Source organism: Empidonax traillii, unplaced genomic scaffold (assembly GCF_003031625.1).
Source record: "Empidonax traillii isolate 1590-97213 ecotype Southwest subspecies unplaced genomic scaffold, ASM303162v1 scaffold947:size350189, whole genome shotgun sequence".
NCBI lineage: Eukaryota > Metazoa > Chordata > Aves > Passeriformes > Tyrannidae > Empidonax > Empidonax traillii.
The window spans coordinates 252,760-270,914 of record NW_020956140.1 but is presented as its reverse complement, the minus strand read 5'-3'; the positions used below and the strand labels follow the sequence as shown (position 1 = coordinate 270,914).

Here is an 18,155-nt window from a genome sequence, read left to right as displayed (position 1 = left end):
TATTGAACATTTTTTTCCTACTTTCCCAGTCCAAGGGGAAAGCCACAAGCACACTGTGGTTTGTGTTTTGTTCGCTGTCTCATTCTCTGAGGTGTCCTTTTCCAGCCTGGCTGCCTTTGGGCCACACCTCGAGCTGTCTCACACACCCCGAGGAAACCTTTCCTAATTGTTTGCTAGATCTCCTTGGTTTAATGATGTTACTCTTTGCGTGTTTTAGGAGCAATCTTGGCACAGCAGCAGACCAGCAGCTAACCTTTTACCTGTTGAATTTCCTTTAGTCAAACTGTGGAATTCCAGATATCCAGGATCCCTGAAAGCCAACCATGCACAGTGAGGGGTCACCAGCTGTTTAAGTAGCTCCCACACTCCACCTTGGTGTCACTTGGAGAGCAGATAGCTCCATGTTCTCCAGAGATAAGAGCCAGGCTGGATGTTGTCTGTGGGAATTGCTTTTCCTGGTGGCTTTCAGGCAGAGTCATCACCACCACCCACTTACAAACTGACTGTTTCACTCCTTTCTTGGCTACTCCCATCTCAGTTTCCCCCACTGACAGAGGGAGCAGCGAGTTGGCCACGTTATCCCTGAACTTTAGGGCTGTGCAAAATAACCACATGCCTAAATTACACAGATACATCCCATAAAACAAATTACACAGATATATCCCATAAAACAAATAGATCTGAAGCAGTTTGAAGGAGGAAAAAAAAAAACACCAAAGGATAAACTACAGATGCAGGACAAGAAAAGCCTCCATTGCACATTTTAATGGAGCAGGCATAAAAATTCATTTCAGTGTGAAACTACATATTGAAACAAATAGCGCGAGGTAAATGTTGATATTCCTGATGCCAGCAACAGATGGGTCAGGGATCGTGGGTATGGTGCTGTTTGCATCAACAATTCCTGGGGAAAAAAGGAGGCATTCCATGATTCCATCTCCTCCTGGGCTTTGCTGACATAAAGTGAGGAATTAATGAAGTTACTGCCACACACATGACTGTGGAGATTTTTCCAAATTAACCTTATGACTTGTTTTTAATATAGTACTGAATTATTTTTCCTCTTATTCCTGGAGTTTTTTTTTTTTAAATAAATATCATCTTACCTACCTCACAGTCTTAATTGGGTTGGATGAGGACTACAGCTGGTCCAGTGCTGGAATTAACTGTGTTCCTAACTGAAAACAGAACTCCTGTCATTCCTGGTGCTCTGGCAGGCATCTCACTGACTTGTTGGGTTGGCTTCCAGGACTGAAGAGACACAGGTTATGGGGCACTTTGGATTTTATAGAACGTGTTTGTTTAATTCACTGGAGAGGAACTTTGGTGAGCTGGCAGCTGCTCTGCTCTCAGAGATGGATCCATGCCCTGTCACTGGGCAGAGCTTTGCACGCCCAAGCCTTGCACCTCTACCCAGTTCACAGTCCTTAGGCTTTGTCAGCGTGTCACGTGTGCCCGGATCTTCCACTGAAAACAAAAATTCTGGGTGGAATCTGACAGTTTCCATCTCTTTGATTTCCTCAAACGTGTTCCAACCAGTTCCACCTGTTTTCTCACGTACTCCGAAATTTGAAAATTGAATCAAAAAATAGAGACAGAACATGGAACTGTATTAGATTTTTTTTTTTTTTCTGTGAAAAACCCTTCTTTTTCCCTGTTTACACCTGCTGGTCAGGTGGAATACTTCCTCCCTCTTTGGCTGTATTTCAGACAAGCCCACTGTCCTCCTGGTGGCCATTGTGACCTCGTGCTGGACTGACTGCAGTTCACAAGATGCAGTGTGGTGTCAAAAGTCTGTTTATATGAGAGGTCTTTTTCTGGTTTGCAAGAAAAGATAATCTCATACCTGTGGCAGAGAGGCTTGCACTGTGTTGGGTGCCATTAGGTGGGTTATCCATAGCTGTTTTTCTCAACAATTAGTTAAGACATCTCAAATTTATTTAAGAATCAATTCTAGTGAGGTGGGAGGGTTCTGCCACAGCACCTGATATTCTTCTCCCAGTGTGAGGGAATTTTTGTTTGTGTGTTTTGAGTGTGGGTTCACCCAGGAGAATATTGCTCCTTACTCTTCATCCTGATGTATAGAACCTGCACTGGGAGGACAGAACCCTGGTGCCCCTCTTCATCTGTTTGGTAGAAAACAAGCTGAGATGTGTTTTTTTTGAAGACAAAAAGCTTTTAAAAATGGCTTTTCCTCTTTTCATGCTCCACGGGAGAAGTCAGATATCTGATGTACTTATCTGAGAATGAGGTTCTACAGCCAGAATGAGAATCTGATTTAAACAATACTTGCTTTATTGTGTAGGATGAAAACAGCTTCATGCACAGAGCAGCCAGATGACTGGTAATGGCTCTGGTCACATTTGGCTTTTGTTAGCTCTGGAAATACTCCTGAGCTGACACAGAGCTGGGAACATGGGAGATTTTGTGGAGATTGGCAAGAAAGTTTCCCTTCCCGGTCTCTGCCCCTTCTTGTTTCTTCCAGGTATTTGCTCATCATGCTGTTCCAGCTTTCATTATTAACATCAGCAAAACCTGAATTTGAGTTGATTTCAGCCCAGCCTATCAAAGGTGTTTCATATTCCTTTCCTAATTGCCCTACGCTCTGCAACCTTGTGTTTAAGTGATTTTTTTTTAGAAAAAAGAACTTTTCCCCTGCTCCACCTGCTGAAATCAGATCTCTTTAAAGATTGAAATAGGAATTTGCAATTTGATTGAGCCCCCAGGGTTCCTCTCTCCCTGTGTTCTTGCTATCCAGTTCTAATTTCTTTAGGAAATTGGTGTTTGGATTCCTCTCCCTCAGCAGGGCAGGCAGCTTCAGAACCCATCTCTTGCAGCAGTTCCACCCCAGCAGCTCCTGCCTGGCCTGGAGCAGCAGGACTGATAAATAGCCTGGGCTGTGAGAAGCTGGTGGGGAGCAAAAAGCATCAATCACTTTTTCGTTCAGTTGTCCAGGGGGTTCCCATCCAGTAAATCCAGTAACCCAGTGGCTGATCATCAATCCTCTGCCCACCCTGCATTCAATCAGCTCTCTCCATCCCTGTCCTCAGTGCCTGCACCATCCATTTGGGAAGAAGGGAGGAGGAGGAGGAAATCTCCATGGGACTCGTGTGTCTTCAGTTACTCTCCAGACCTTGAGTCGCTCATCAGGTCGCTGTAACAAAGCCTCCATTGACTGTCTTTTGGAAGAAATCGTTTCACTGGAGCTCTTGACTCCTTCCAAAAGAGCAGGAAGAGGGGGATCACTTGATAAAGGCGTGGCACTGACTGGTTTAACTCCTTCCTTGCAGACATCAATGAGTGTGTGACAGAGAGACACACCTGCCAGCGCCGAGAGCACTGCGTCAACACCATGGGGTCCTTCAGGTGCCTGCAGGAGCTGAGCTGCCAGCCAGGCTATGAGCTCAAGGATGGGGACTGTGTTGGTAAGACAAGTGTTTATCAGCTGTTACAGACAGGAAAAGGAAAGGGATTGCAAAGGATTTTGTTGTTGCTGCTCTGGGACACGAGGGTTGTGGCTAACAAAGGCATCGTGCAAGTGTTGGGCTTTGTAGGCCCCTTCTGTCCATTCATGTTTCTGAAATAGTTTCCAGTCATAACTATAAATTATTTAGGAAATGAGTGAAACCTTTGTGAACCAGGATTTGCCTTGTTTTTAAGGTGTTAGAGAATTCCCTGATGGTGTTCTCTGGAGGGGCTGGTGCTGTTTGCTGTGGGATCACAGCCTGGAGGGCTCAGGGGCTGACAGCTCCTGTGTTCAGGAGGGCTGTCTGCACTTATTTACACTTGGAGTGGTCGTGGGGTGAAGAAGTTATTCTGCATCTGCCCCATCTTGGTCTCTGGGGGTGTCTAACAGGGCAGGAGGATCAGCTCTCCCAGCAGCAGCTGCTGTGCAGCTCAGAAGTGTGCAGGACACCCTGCCCTGCCTTCCAGACACAACCAGAGCTATTTACCCCCAAATTTTCTCCCAGTTCCCTGACAGCTGGAGTAAGAGATGCCCAAGGGAAGAGCTTAGCCTTTGACGAGGAACATGAGGTCATAAACCAGAAATTATCAGCAATTTCCCTGGCATAAGTAAAGCTTGGTTTGCTTAAAGAGGCTGTTGTCTCTTTCTAAAGCATTTCTAACATTTATTACTAATTTAATTTACTTTCTAGCCTTAAAGTTAGATTATAAGGGATAAAAGATTTACAAATCGTTTTCAAGTAGCCTGTAAATAGTTGACTTATAGGAAAGGCTACAGGTTCAGAACTACTCTATGCTAAATTGCCTACGGATAACTATTGAATTTTATTTTATTTATTTGGAACTTGCAGGAAGTGTTTTCAACGTCTCTCGAAAGCAAACACTTGAGTTGGTGAATGTGATTTGAGAAATAATTTTATATACTTAAAAAAAAGTGAGAAAGTTGTGGTGGGCTCTGGCTGCAAAGTAAGAAAAGAAGCAAAATTTGATACCAATATCACTGCCTCATTTAGATTCTTTCAGCATAGTTTTCAGAGCTGGGTGAGTGGGTTTTGTGTGTTCCTCGTTCCTGAGGGATATGAGGAATAAGAGCCCATTTTGCTTAGGAACGACAGTGCTACATATTTTATTCTGAACACCTTATTCCTGGTTTTGATGTGGATCTTCAGGATTTTCAAACTGCAGGTATTTTGGTATTTGTGGGTTACAAGAGATGCTGCAAACAAGGCAGTTGGGACCTGAGTCAAATCAGCTGACAAATCCTGAAGCCTGTGCTGAAGTGCATGGCCAAAACCTCAGATCTCCCCCTGGCAACAGGTGTCTGGTGTAAACAGTGCCTCCTCATTTCCTTTCTGGAAGTTAGCTAGCCCTGAAGATTGCTGAAAGTTGGAGCTCAGCTAATCCCAGTTCGATGTTCTGGTCTGATTAACAGATATCGATGAGTGTGAGAGAGGAACCCACAGCTGCAAAGTCAACTTTGTTTGTCAGAACACAGAAGGGTCCTTCTACTGTGAGTCAAAGCAGCGCTGCATGGATGGGTTTCTGCAAGACCCCGAGGGAAACTGTGTTGGTAGGTGTGACCAGAGGGTGTTTGTCACTCCTGGGCCTTTCAGCCTGTCCAAGGGGGGTGTATATGTGGTTTTCCTCAAACCCTGGTGTGAATTTAATGTGAATTTAATGTGAACATTGCTGTCCTTTATAAGTTGTTGCACTTGAAAGTCTTCCCACAGCAGACTTTCCTCAGCCTTATCTTTGGAAGCCGAAACGAAGGAAAAAGAAGTGGCAGTTGGATGAAAACGGGCCAGAAAGGTTAAACAGCATCTCTCACCATTCCAATTAATTCTCTTCATCAGATATTAACGAGTGCACGTCCCTCCCTGAGCCCTGTAAGCCAGGATTCAACTGCATCAACACGGTTGGGTCTTACACGTGCCAGAGGAACATGCTGAGCTGCAGCAGAGGGTACCACTCCAACGAGGACGGCACCCGCTGCGTCGGTAAGGGGGGCTCGGGGTCTGCTCGGGGCCCTCTCCCAGGAAAAAGTACATTTCAGTTCTGAAAAGAGGGGTTTTGGGTTACCTCCAGAGTCCCAAGTGTGTCTGAGGAATGGGAATTTGCTGTCCCAGCAGCTCGGGGATTTGCTCGCACTGATGTCTGATTGTCCCGTGGGTTTCTCCTGGCACGCTGGTTCTGGCTGCAGATGGGATTCACTGGCTTTCATTCTGGAGTGAATGGGGTTCAGTTACTTTTTAGACTCGTGCTGTCAGTCAAAACCGTGATCCCTCGCTGTCCTTTGCAGCCCCTCACTCTGAGTGGTGTGATGTGCAGCAAACACTGAGTCTGTGTTCTCACAGGAGCAGCTCCAAGTGGATGTTCTTTGTAGGGCTGTGAATGGTGTTCCCCATTACATCCACTTTGTGGGGATGTTTTATCCTAAACAGCCTACTTTTATGTTTTATCCTAACAATTCCTACTTTGTGAAAAGAATTCTGAGAAGAATGAACGTATGAAATATTCATGTAGGCTGGCATGCAGCTTGATCCTGATTTGTGTTTGTTCCAGTGTATTTAGGGAGTTACTGACTCAGAATAGCAGATTTTAGCTGTTATTAGCATTTGTTCTGTAAATGTCCTTGGTGCCCGGGGCAAGGCTGGCTGTGTGTTCTCTGGTTCCCTCTGCCACGAGTTACATGAGGTAGGAAATCCAAAAAAAACCACAAAAAACCAAAAAACCAAAACCAAACACAAACAAAACCAAACAAAAAACCCCCAAAAAACCAGGAGAAAACAAAAAAGAAATGAGAAATCAGCAGTTGGGTTAGTGATGATATCCCAGTGATCTCTGCCTACCTTCCCTTTGAATAAAAGGAAGGAAGGATGACAAACAGACAAAATATGCTCTGTGGTGCTGCAGGTGGTTGACAGCCGTGAACTTGGTCATGACTGCAGGGAAAAACAGTGGCACAGCCAGACCCTATTTCCCCAGAAACTTCTGTGTTCACCTTTTTGCCCTTCACTGTGCTCTGTGTCCCCTCATGGTTTTGCCCCCAGGACGACCCAGTGAGAAGGTGGGGAAGGTTTGGAAGTGGCAGAAGACGAGGGACAGTTCATGTGTGTAAGGGAGGAAAGGGAGAATCCAGCTTTTCTCCCCCCGTTGTTCCTAAAAAAGAGTGACTGTGTGCCAGTCTGTGACAGAGGAGGAAATTGCCGTTATTCAGACAACATCTCTGTCTCTTAAGCAGGAGGAGACAACACAATGCAGTGTGATTACTGATGGCCCTCTGTCTCTGCTTTAAGTGGTTGACCAGGTTGTTGAGGAGCAGGTATAAGGGAGCTTCTCTAGCTTGATTTTGGCAAAACGTTTTTAATGTTAATTGGTGGTTTCTCTGACTTGGCTGTGTGCACTCTGCTCCTCTTGCTGGTCTGTAGCTTTTGGTATTTATTTGGAATGTTTTTTTTTAAGTAGGCAGAGAGCACAGAGAAGAAAAAGGAAAAGCATATGGTCCTAATTTCCCCTCTCTGTGATAAAGACTAGTTTCTTTGAGGCATTACAATAGCTAATTAGATTCCTGATTCAGATTTATTCACGGTAGTAAAAACATCATCTGCACATGTTTCTCCAGCAGAACGACACTTGTAGGGTCATCTCCTCTGTTTAGAGGATTCATCTGTCTTTAAAATGTTCAGATTTTCTGATTTGGTAAACGAGTTATTAAAAACTACCTCTTAGATTTAACTGAAAACTGCTGTAAGTATTGTGAAATATGGCACAGTTCTGGGGGGGTAATGCCCTAGAACTGATTAAAGTGTGAATGCAATGGAATATGTAATTTTGGACAAATTAATGAAGTGGTTGCACACATGAATTCATTACAAATAAAGCTGCTGCTTTACAAATTTGTGTCTGCATTAGAGACTTCCTTGCTTTGGTGCTACTTCTGATCTTACAAGAAAAGGAGGAGTCAGTGTTTCAGCAGAAATCTTGGAGCCTGCCAGAGATTCCTTGGGTTGGCATTCCCTGCCGTTCCTGCCCCTGGGGCCAGCAGGGCCTGTGTAGGTGGGAATCTGCTGAAATACTGAACAAAGTATTTGTCAGTGCCCCTCCTCAGGGTTGATATGATCTCCACTTTTCCAAATCCAAGTTTCTGCTCTCACTTCTCCATCATTCCCTCAGCAGGGATCTGCTTCCCAGAGCACTCTCCAAGCTGCTGCTGGATGGAGAACTGCCCAGGAACCCTTTGAAATGATTTAGTGCTCAAATTTATGACTTCAAAAAGGGCAGCGTGGAGAACCTCCAGCCTTAGACTTCCATTCCAATTATTATTACATGAGCAAGGATTTGGGTTGTAAAAGTAGTAGAAGATGTGAATAATGGAAAGCAAGCAGGATCTGATGGTTTGGGAAATGGCAGAACTCTGAATGTGTGAAGAAACAAACAATTCTGAGGGTTAATCAGACTTTTTGATGCTTCTTGTCACAGATGGCAAGAGGGATTTGTTAGAGACTGATGAGCTATTTAGTCATGTTGCAAGTCTTGTAAATCAGTGTGTATTGAAAACTCTCATCTTCATCTGAGGATGTTTAAATGAGATTGGAAGTGATGCATGTGAATGGAGAAGCAGCTAATTTGTTGGCATTGGATTTTGGATGAGAGGCCACGAGGAGTATCTAAATGGGAGTTGATTGAGAGAAGAAAAAAAAAGATCAACATTGGGAAAGAGCAAAAGTTAGACAGCAGGAGCAAGACTGAAAGGGCAACTGGAGATGAAAATAGCAATTGCTTTAATTGAAGGGATGAGCAGAGTTTCTGGCTGGTTCTTGTTTTGCTTTAAATGGCTTGATGTGAGTCACGGAGAGGCAGAACATCACAAGGGGTGTTTAAATGTCAGGGTCTGATCAGCATCAAAAAGTGTTTACATTGAAATGCAGAATATACTGGGGGAGCTCCCCACTGCAGTTCCAGGGCCGTTTTCACCGCGAAGATAATGGTCTGCTTTTCAGAGCTTTGCCTTAGAGCTGGCTCTGGGAAGAGCAGGGTGGGAAGAGCTGATGATAGATCTTCTGTCCAGGGGACAACCATAACAGTTTCTATTCCTGTTATTTAATTAAATTTTTTTTCCCCCTCTCTCTCTTCATAAACGTTGATCTTAAAGCAAACTACCTCTAAGCAAATTGCTCTGTCTGGCTCTGCAGATGTGGATGAGTGTCAGACCGGTGTGCACCGCTGCGGGGAGGGGCAGATCTGCCACAACCTCCCCGGGGCTTATCGCTGTGACTGCAAGATGGGCTTTCAGTACGACGCCTTCAGCAGGAGCTGCATCGGTATGTGAGGCACGGGGGAGGTGGGAGCACTGACTGATTGAGCCTTGGCCCTCCGGGAAGTGTTTAGCACCGTGGCAGTGTGCAGGCGTTAGTTCTGCAATGCAGTGCCTCGGATGATGATGGAATCACCTCCAAAGCTGATGTTGTGCAGCTTGGAGCTCTGTCCCTCCGTGCTGGGATTTCTGACCAGGTTGCCCTTGGCGTGGTGTAGCTGCAGGTCATCAGTTAAAGTCATCTGCAAAGTATTCCCTCTGGGCTGTGCTTCAGATGCTGTAGAAATTTCTCTGAAGATTTCACCACTTTCTTCCCAAGAGGCACGAGACAGCCCTTTGTATTTTACCCCCAGTTAGAGCCCAGAGTCAGCGTCCCACCTGAGCTTGCAGCACTTCACACGCTGCCAATCAATCTCTGACACTTTTAAAAACGCCCTCCTGCATCTTGCTTGATGCTTGTGCTGCTCAGCTGATTGTATATTGATGCCTGTGTTCCTGAGCTGATTGTGTATTTGCTTGTTGTGCTGGCAGATATAAATGAGTGCTGGAACTACCCCGGGCGCCTGTGCCAGCACACGTGTGAGAACACCCCTGGCTCCTACCACTGCACGTGCTCCTCTGGCTTCCGCTTGTCCTACGATGGGAAACACTGTGAAGGTACCACACATCTTTTGTTTTCCATGAAGGAGAAACTGCAGAGGGAATTCAGGGGCTTTAGGGAAGGAGTCGAGGTCAGATTGGCAGATGTTCAGACAAACACTCAACACTTAAAACTGTCAGATGAGCGTCCACAAGTTTCTTTGCCCTTCTTCCTTTCCCTCACATCCCTTTGCTTTCCTTTCAGATGAGAGAAAAGGAGAACACAACAAAGGCAGAACAGGAGACTCTTGTTCAGATTTCTATAATGATGAAACTTCGTAGTGATCAAACTGATCAAACTTAACAGAAAATGATTTTGAATTGAATGGAAATTTGTTGAGTTCTCCCTGATTTCTGTAAGGCAGCGATTACACATTTTTAATTGACTGTAACCCAGACTGTCTGCGTGTGTGTGTGTGTGTTTTATGTATTGGCATATATGGAAATGAAAGTCAGGTGCAGCAGACAACCTCAGGCTTCCTGGAGCAGAGACAAACTGGGACAAATCAGCCCATCAACCCCAAATCAGTCACTCTGACCAGAAGGGGGCTGTTTTTAGGGGCAGGAAAAGGTGAGAGACACTGCTGTGAGCCCCTGTTGCCACGTGTTTGGGTTTGTTTTTGGCTCCAGATGTGAACGAATGTGATAACAATCCCTGCAGCCAGGAGTGTGCCAACGTTTATGGCTCCTACCAGTGCTACTGCAGGCAAGGCTTCCAGCTGGCAGAAGATGGACACTCCTGTAAAGGTAAGGTTGCTGCTCCGTCAGCCTGAGTGTGACTGTGTATTCAGGCTGCCACTGAAGCTGCTAAAGGGAACTCCAGCTCTTGGACAGTGCAGTGGATGGAACACACCTAGGTGACCATGGAACAGGGAGGTTATTGTAGTAGTTTCGTGGGGCCAGAGCTCATGATTGAAAAATTTGGGTGGGAAGATACTTTTACCTGTATTGCATCAATTAAAGCCTCCCCTCAGCCATGGCTGAGTGAAGGTTTGCTCTTAATGCTGCTCGTGGTGGGTGAATGAGGAGCAGAGTGATCAGACTGGAGGAAGGAGGGGGTTTACTTGTTTAATTGAAGTTACTGACACATTGGAGAATCACTATTTAAGAAAGGGTGAAGAAGCCCACACACTTCCTGGCACAAGGAAGCCCCCCAAGAAATTCTGGAAGAATTTTTGCGGTGGGCACTGGCAAAGGTTGCCCAGAGAAGCTGTGGCTGCCCCTGGATCCCTGGAAGTGTCCAAGGCCAGGTTGGACAGGGCTTGGAGCAACCTGGGCCGGTGGAAGGTGTCCCTGCCCACGGCAGGGGGTGGGACTGGATGGACTTTAAAGTCCCTTTCCACCCCAAACCACTCTGGGATTCTGTGAATCTCTGAATTACAGAGGTACCAGAGAGAGCCTTTCAAACTTGAATGTGTCCTAGACTCATTATTCTTTTCCAGGAGTCTGTACTAGTTGCAGCCAGTATTTCTGGGAGCAGCCTTGTGTCAGGCACTCCAGGAAGCACCATCAGCAGCACTCCACAGCGTGACACTTCCACGGTTGCGTTCACGTTTAGCGATATATTAGGGACGTGCCAGATGAGAATTCCCGTGTGTTCTGCAGCTGCCCTTCCCAGATTTCTGTTTTGCCTGGTTTTCCACGTTGGTACCTGTGTTTCCTCCCCAGACATCGATGAGTGCACACAGAGTGCAGGCATCCTCTGCACCTTCCGCTGCGTGAACGTGCCCGGCAGTTACCAGTGCGCCTGCCCCGAGCAGGGCTACACCATGGCAGCCAACGGGAGGACCTGCCGAGGTAAGGAGGGCGCTGCAAGGCTTGTGTGTCAGGAATTCCTTGGAATGAGCCAATTCACTGGCAGTTGCAGTTTTCTGCCCCGGCAAACCAGGAGATGGAATGTTGGAGCTGCAGCGGGGACTTGGCCATCCAGCAGCCTGTCACCTAAGCTTAATTATGCTAGCATTAGGAAATGTTAGTGCAACGACAAGTATCCTCCCCTCACACCCCTCCCCTCTTCCCCAGAACCATAGAAATGCCTGCTGGGAGGTGTGCTGGTTTTCATCTGGTGCACAGCTGTCTGGTTTTGGAGCTGCACCCCCATTTCCAAAGGATGCCCTGCCTGTGCAAGGATGATGGAAGATCTGATTACCTTTGCACACTCTGCACGCATTCCTGCAGTAGTTCCATTAACTACCAGGCATTTCCTGCCCTTAGTTTTTCAGGAGCCCTTCCTGTAAATTTTGGTTATGTATCTCCTAGGCTCGAATTCTTGGTGGTAATGGCAGTGAATTTGCACTGTGTAAATCGTGAGCAGCATGAGTGTGCTTAATCCTGACTTTGGAGCGGGGAAGCAGATTAAATGACAATTAAAATCCTTTAGAAAAAGTTTAAAATATTTTTTAGAGTGCGTTTTGAACTGTAAATGCAGTGATATCCGTGTGCATTTAAATTCTTATGTAAAAATTCACCTTTAGAAAACTGCAGCTGTAACTCTCCACAGGCTTTGTTTGTATTTTCCTCCTAAACTTTTGAGTGCTGGCATGTTCATTGCCACCTCTGCCAGCAGTGAGATTTGGGCTGAGAATGTGTTCCAGAGTTAATAGTGTGAGTCACTGTGTTCCTGAGCCAGCACAGCTCTCCCCCAGGCACCCAGTGTGCTCCAGGTGCTGGAGGCAGGGGACAGGGATGTCCACCCAGACCCATGGACTGCACTGGTGGTGTCTGTGTGGAGTGGAACCCTCCCTGCATGACCCTCACCTGTGTGCAGAGCCTTCCCAGTGCACAGACTTGCCCAAAGAGAAACCCTTGGCAGGGCATTTCCAGGTATCTCTGGCTCCTGGTCCATGCACCCTCCTCGGAGGGCAGAGTTGTTCTGCGTGCAGAACTCAGCAGCTCTGGAGCTGGAGTTCAGTCAGGCACTGGAAGGAGCCCCCACAGATACCATTCCCTGTTTTTGACCTCTGCAAGTCTGTATTACAAGTTAGGGCAGGCTTAGATACTGAGCTCTTTCTGAAAACATGGTCAGAGAATCACTGAAATGATGTTGGCTGTGCTAAGCTGAAGAAGATAATCTTGATTTCCACCAGCTAAAGGTCTGGCTCCAGTTCCCCACGGTCTGACCAGTTCTTTGGAGTTACTGGGGGGCACGTTCTGTGTACCTTTAGTTTCAAGCAGACGAGCTGGATCTCAGGGAGCAGCGTCTCAACATATGGATCCTTTTTGGAGGGACTGCCTGTGGTATTTTGCAGCGCAGCCAAAGTGGGGCAGGGAGGGAGTGCTTTCATGACAACCATTGCAATGTGGAAGAAATTTTCTTTTCACCTTAGGGGCACTGCTCAGAATCAGCAAGGGATTTGCTTGACTTTGATTCCCTCCTCCTTCCTATTGTATACTTTTCCTTGCAAGACTTTCAAACCAAGCGGTTCGGCGCATGAGATCAGTTCTCATCCCAGGGGAATGGAAGGAGTGGGAGGGTGTAGTTCCCCTCTAGGAGTCTGTCTCTTCTGTGACAATTGGCAGAGCTGCAGGGCCCTGCACAGTCCACATGCCTTGTCTGTTAGCATTTATTTCATTTTAAAGCCTCCGTGCATTGTCTAGACTTTTGGGAGTACACAGTGTGACTGGGAGATGATCTTTGCCAATGTTTGCTGCTCGAGCTGGATCCCTGATACTGCATCTGGTTTTCGGCATTTTAAGGCCCATGGCTTGGGGATATGTGTTATTTAGGTATTTAGGGGGATATTTATTTATATGTCTGAAGTGTTCAGAAGTGTGTGCCTTGTTCTGAAGTTGCCCTGGTGGAGCTCCCATCTCCTGGATTGTGCAGTGAGAACTTTGATTTGGATTTGCTTGCTTTAAATCCAGGTTTAATTTGGCTGCTCTGCTTTAATCCAGAGCAACCTTCATGCCCAGATACATTCTTCTGACACAGCCCAAGTTTATCCATTCTCAAAAAGTCAGTGAGAAGGTCCCGTAGACTTTAGCATGGGTTGGTTCTGTCCTGACAGGACCTGGTTATTCCTGAGGGATAGCTTTTGTGCACCAGGCTGTGAGTGGTTAATGTGCAGTCAGACAGAGGGTATCCATGCCCTAAGCATGAAACTGGGCTGGTTCAGGGAGTCCCAGTGACCCGTGGAGCTGTAAAAATTGACCCATAGCTTTCAGGAAACTGAAAACTCTCACCCATCAGAACAGCTGTGAGAAACTTATACAGCTGTGGGCTGGTCTGGGACGTTCAGGGTTCCACTGCTACCAACTCACTTAATTCTGTTTGCCTTCAGCTTGCTGTTAATATTAATTACAGCCTACCTCTGACACCTCAGGAGCAGGGAGAACATGGCTACACAAGCAGATCTGTCTCGATGTTCATGCTTGGTCTTTCTTGCGATGGGATCTCTGGGTTTGAGAACGTTTTATTCTCCACGGAAAGTAAAAACCCTTTGTTGGTCAGTCTGTGTGTGGATGAGGTCAGCTGGGTTACAGGAGTGTGCCAGTGGTTCTAAAGTACAGGAAAAGAAACCCAGTTCCCCTGCCCTGCAGCAGAGGGCCAGCCTGGCCACGTGCTGGGTGAACTCTCTCTGCCAAGCAGAGAGGCTGTCAAACACCATGGAAAGGGTGTTTGTAGGGAAGAGTGGGCTCCCTTCTTCACTGCACACGCTGTCAGGTGAGTCTGTCGTCTCTTATTGCCTCGTAATGTCAAGGAAGGAGGGTTTTTTTCCATAGAAGACATTTTAGACATAGAAGAATTTTAACAGAATTGGCGTCATCACGGTTCACTCTGTCACCCCAAATGCCACTGAGTGTCTGTGCACAGAGATGGACCTGACACACCTCACCTGGCTGTTCATTTCCCTGCCCAGGTGTGTCCAGAGCCCTGGTCTGGGGCACAGGGACTGTAAGAGTAACTCGCAGTGACTTGGGGGGTGCCCTCAGCTTGCAGAGCCAAACCCTCATGCACACAGTCCCACGAGCAAATCACAGCCCATCAACTGTGATTAATTCTCACTTTTGAACTTAGAATGTCTTTTTCTTGTGTTTCTTCTTAGATATTGATGAGTGTGCAATAGGAACCCATAACTGCTCCACTGCAGAGACCTGCTACAACATCCAGGGCAGCTTCCGCTGCCTGTCCTTCGAGTGCCCTTCCAACTACAGAAAAGTGTCTGACATGTGAGTGTGGCCTTTGGAATGACACCAGCAGCCAGGCCAGTCCTGCAGTGCTAAGTTTGTGGGTGGGTGTAGGTGCTCAGAGCTCTGAGAAGCTGCTTTGGTACCTGGAGCACATAAAATTCCCCGTGTAGAGTTTGTGTCTGGTTACCCTTCCTTCTTCCAAGCCCTGGAGCCCCTGTTTGCTCCCCAACTGCTGCTGCAACAGTAGGCACCAGAGCCTGGAGCCTCTCCTTGCTGCAGCTCTGAAAGGGCTCTGGTTATAATTAAGTTTTCAAAAAGTAAGATCTTCTGTGCTGCTTCTATCACAGCAGTAGCTGCCAGGCGGCTCAGAGCTCCACTTTGACGGTGGGTTTGGGGCTCCCTGGTTAATCTTCAGATTGCAGTTCCTCAGGGACTGCTGAAACGTTGGAGGGGAGCGGGATACTGAGCTTGTCAGGCCACAGGGCTCTGGGAAGGGCACTCCCTCAGCTCCTCAGCAGCTGGGGCGCGGGAGCCCCAAAATCTCCCTCCCCTTTTCCTGCCTCAGTGTCTGCCAGTGCTTTGGGAACCTGCATTTAGTTGCTTATGACTTAAAAAATACTTTTCCTGCCTTGCAGAACTGAGCTGCTTTGCCAGTTGAGGAGCTTCATTCCCAGCCCCATCTTTCAGCTACTTTTTCAAGGGTTTTTAGTCTTATTTTCTTGGGGCATTGTCCCAGCCCTGTGCTGTCAGTGAGGAAACCACTGACTCCTCTTCCAAGCTCATGCTTTGCAGCATGACTGGCTCTTTCTTTGTTGTTGAGCTTCCCAGTGCAGCTCCCCATGTCTGTGATCTTCTCCTGACACTACAGTACAATTCTGTAAGTTATGGGCACTGGAAAAGCAGAACAAGGATAATAAAAGGATATGCTGAGTTGGAAGGGACTCACAAGGGTCATCGAGTGTGACTCCTGGCCCTGCACAGGCCCATCCCCAAGAGTCACCCCCTGTGCCCCAGAGGATCAGCCAAACCCTCCTGCAGCTCTGGCAGCCTTGGGGCTGTGCCCACTGCCCTGGGGAGCCTGTTCAGTGCCAACCACCCTCTGGGGGAAGAACCTTTCCCTGAGATCCACCCTGAGCCTGCCCTGACACAGCTCCAGCCATTCCCTGGGGGCTGTCCCTGGTAATCCTACTCTGAAGTTTGGGACTCTGCTTTATCTGATGTTTTGCAACGCTCTGCAGTAAATGCACCTTCCCTGCTGTCCCTTGGACGCTGAAGGCTCTTCCTGTCTCGTTCCTCAGGAGGTGTGAACGCATCAGCTGCTTTAACTACCTGGACTGCCAGAACACCCCGGTGAGAATCACCTACTACCAGCTCAACTTCCAGACCAACATCGTGGTCCCGGCTCACATTTTCCGGATCGGCCCCTCCCCTGCCTACGCCGGGGACAACATCGTCCTCACCATCACCCAGGGCAACGAGGAGGGCTTCTTCAGCACCCGCAGGCTCAACTCCTACACGGGCATCGTGTACCTGCAGCGGCAGGTCAAGGAGCCCAAAGACTTCCTGCTGGACGTGGAGATGAAACTGTGGCGCCAGGGCACGTACACCACTTTCCTCGCCAAGATTTACATTTTCATCACAGCTCACGCGTACTGAGGCCCGTGCTGCCGTGGGATTTGATTTGGTGCTATGCTCTTTACCTGCTCTACCAAAGCTTAATACTGTTGAACTGTTCGTTTCATGTATCTAGCCTTTATATTATTTTTCTATCATTTGCCTTTTAAACTTTTTTTTTTATTGGTTGTGTAAATTAAGTTAATTTTTATCTTTTGACGTTTGGTTTCCTTCCGCAGTTCTGTGCATCCTCATCTGCCAGCCAGCAAAGGAAGGGGTTGGAAGGCAGCACGTGCCTTGTGCTGAATGCTGGAACCTTCTCCTAGCCATTGTTTTTAGGTGTAGTCACCTCTGCAGGGTATTGCACTAAAGAGGGAAGATGTTCACGTGGGGGTACTGGGGAAAAAAAGCTTTGAGGGCTTTCTCTTGCTGACACAAAGTCGTGGTCAGGCTCAGCCAGTGCCTTCCCTGGGGTTGAGATGCTGTGTCGGGGCCGTACGTGGACACTGATGGTCAACCCACCTCCTGGGATTATTCTCCTCCTTCCAACTTTCATAATATGTTGCCTTAAGATATATATAAATAAAAGAAAACTCCACCAGTGAAAAAGATGGACGAGTCTTGCTTTAGTAGGATATTCTATGCTAAATATTTGCAAGACTGAGGCCCTCACAGAATGTTACACTCTGGAGTAAAAGCTCACATTGCCACTCTTAGTGTTTTCTGTTTTTTTTATAGGTGCTGAGGCTCCTCTGTTCCTCTTCCTGTTCTATAGAGCTATAACTGCAGATTCACTGCTTTGTAATGCTTACAGCAATACCCACAATGGAAAGGATGAAATAATCTTTACTGCTCCTTATTGTAAAGCCTGGGTGTGCCACTGAGGCAGCTTTAAACGGGCAGGAAGGGCAGTTGCTTCTCTGCCTCAGGAAGATTCCTTCAGCTGTGTTGCTGAATGGCACAGAGGGAAATGCCAGCGAAACTGGTGGGTCGGATTTTGCCCTTTAGGAAAGAGCACAGCCAAAGTTTCGTGCTGGATTTCCTCTCGTTCTTCAGGAAGCTGGATGAAATCCAAACTTGGAGGCCAGATCTGGCAAAGTGTAGTATAAGCAAAGTACTTGTTAGAATTTAGAAGGAATATCAGAACTTCCATGCAGCTCTTATTTTTTTCTCCTCTCAAAAAAACCGAACGAGCTCTCGTGTTGCAATTTTCCGAGCTCTGGTTGTTCCAGCTCCAATTATTCTGCAAAATGTTTTAAAGGAAGGGCATAGCTACAATACACTGATGTCAGCTACACTGCAGTTTATTAATCCTACAGTCCCAGCTGGGAGGGGACCTCAGGGCATCATCTGACCCAACCTTTTCTTGGCAAAATAATAACCTGCCCTTTTCTACAGTCAGTCTTATTTCTACCAGTGTGTACACAAAATAAATGGAGAAATCAAATCTTATGGCTTTTTCTGCCATAATCAATGATTTTTATTATATTGTAAAAGATTTGTTTGAACTGCACCTAAAAATCTGGTAAACACCACCTGTACGGTGAGAGGAAATGTTCTATATTCACTGTATCCCCAGGCCAGTCTCTACCACTTCAAGTAACTTCTTGAATTTGGACTTTCTTATTAATGATAAAGTGCAAATCTTCCTGTATCTGAGATCATAAAGCTTCATTAGCAGAGAAAAGTTCCTGCTGTGCCCCAGCTGTAAAATAAGGGATATCTGTGAGCTTGCACACATCAAGCTTTTCTTTAGGGTTTTTCTCTACAAAAATCACTTTGTGAAAGAGATCTTCTTCCATCCATCTTCTGTTTCCCATAGTTAACAGTTTCATAAGGATTTAGCAGGGAAGTGCCAACTGAGAAACACATGTTTATGCAATTTGTCATCTCAGTTAATTCCTGTCTTACAGCTCCGGGCCGGGCCCGAAGGAGCCATCAGCTGAAGCCTCTCAGATCCATTACCCATGGACATGTGGAGTGGGGATACATT

The 18,155-nt window shown here is 46.8% G+C and overlaps 1 protein-coding gene across 1 annotated transcript in view; it reads left to right on the top strand.

Moving 5' to 3' along the window:
- The window catches only part of FBLN2 (fibulin 2), a 71,080-nt gene extending 53,484 nt beyond the window's left edge, over positions 1-17,596 (top strand). The window contains exons 9-17 of the mRNA XM_027903247.1: positions 3,291-3,425; positions 4,898-5,035; positions 5,319-5,462; positions 8,658-8,786; positions 9,311-9,436; positions 10,049-10,165; positions 11,087-11,215; positions 14,464-14,587; positions 15,847-17,596. Of these exons, the coding sequence (XP_027759048.1) occupies positions 3,291-3,425; positions 4,898-5,035; positions 5,319-5,462; positions 8,658-8,786; positions 9,311-9,436; positions 10,049-10,165; positions 11,087-11,215; positions 14,464-14,587; positions 15,847-16,204 (1,400 nt within the window). The 3' untranslated portion in view covers positions 16,205-17,596. The remainder of the gene's footprint in view (positions 1-3,290; positions 3,426-4,897; positions 5,036-5,318; positions 5,463-8,657; positions 8,787-9,310; positions 9,437-10,048; positions 10,166-11,086; positions 11,216-14,463; positions 14,588-15,846) is intronic.
- The last annotated feature ends 559 nt before the right edge of the window (positions 17,597-18,155 follow it).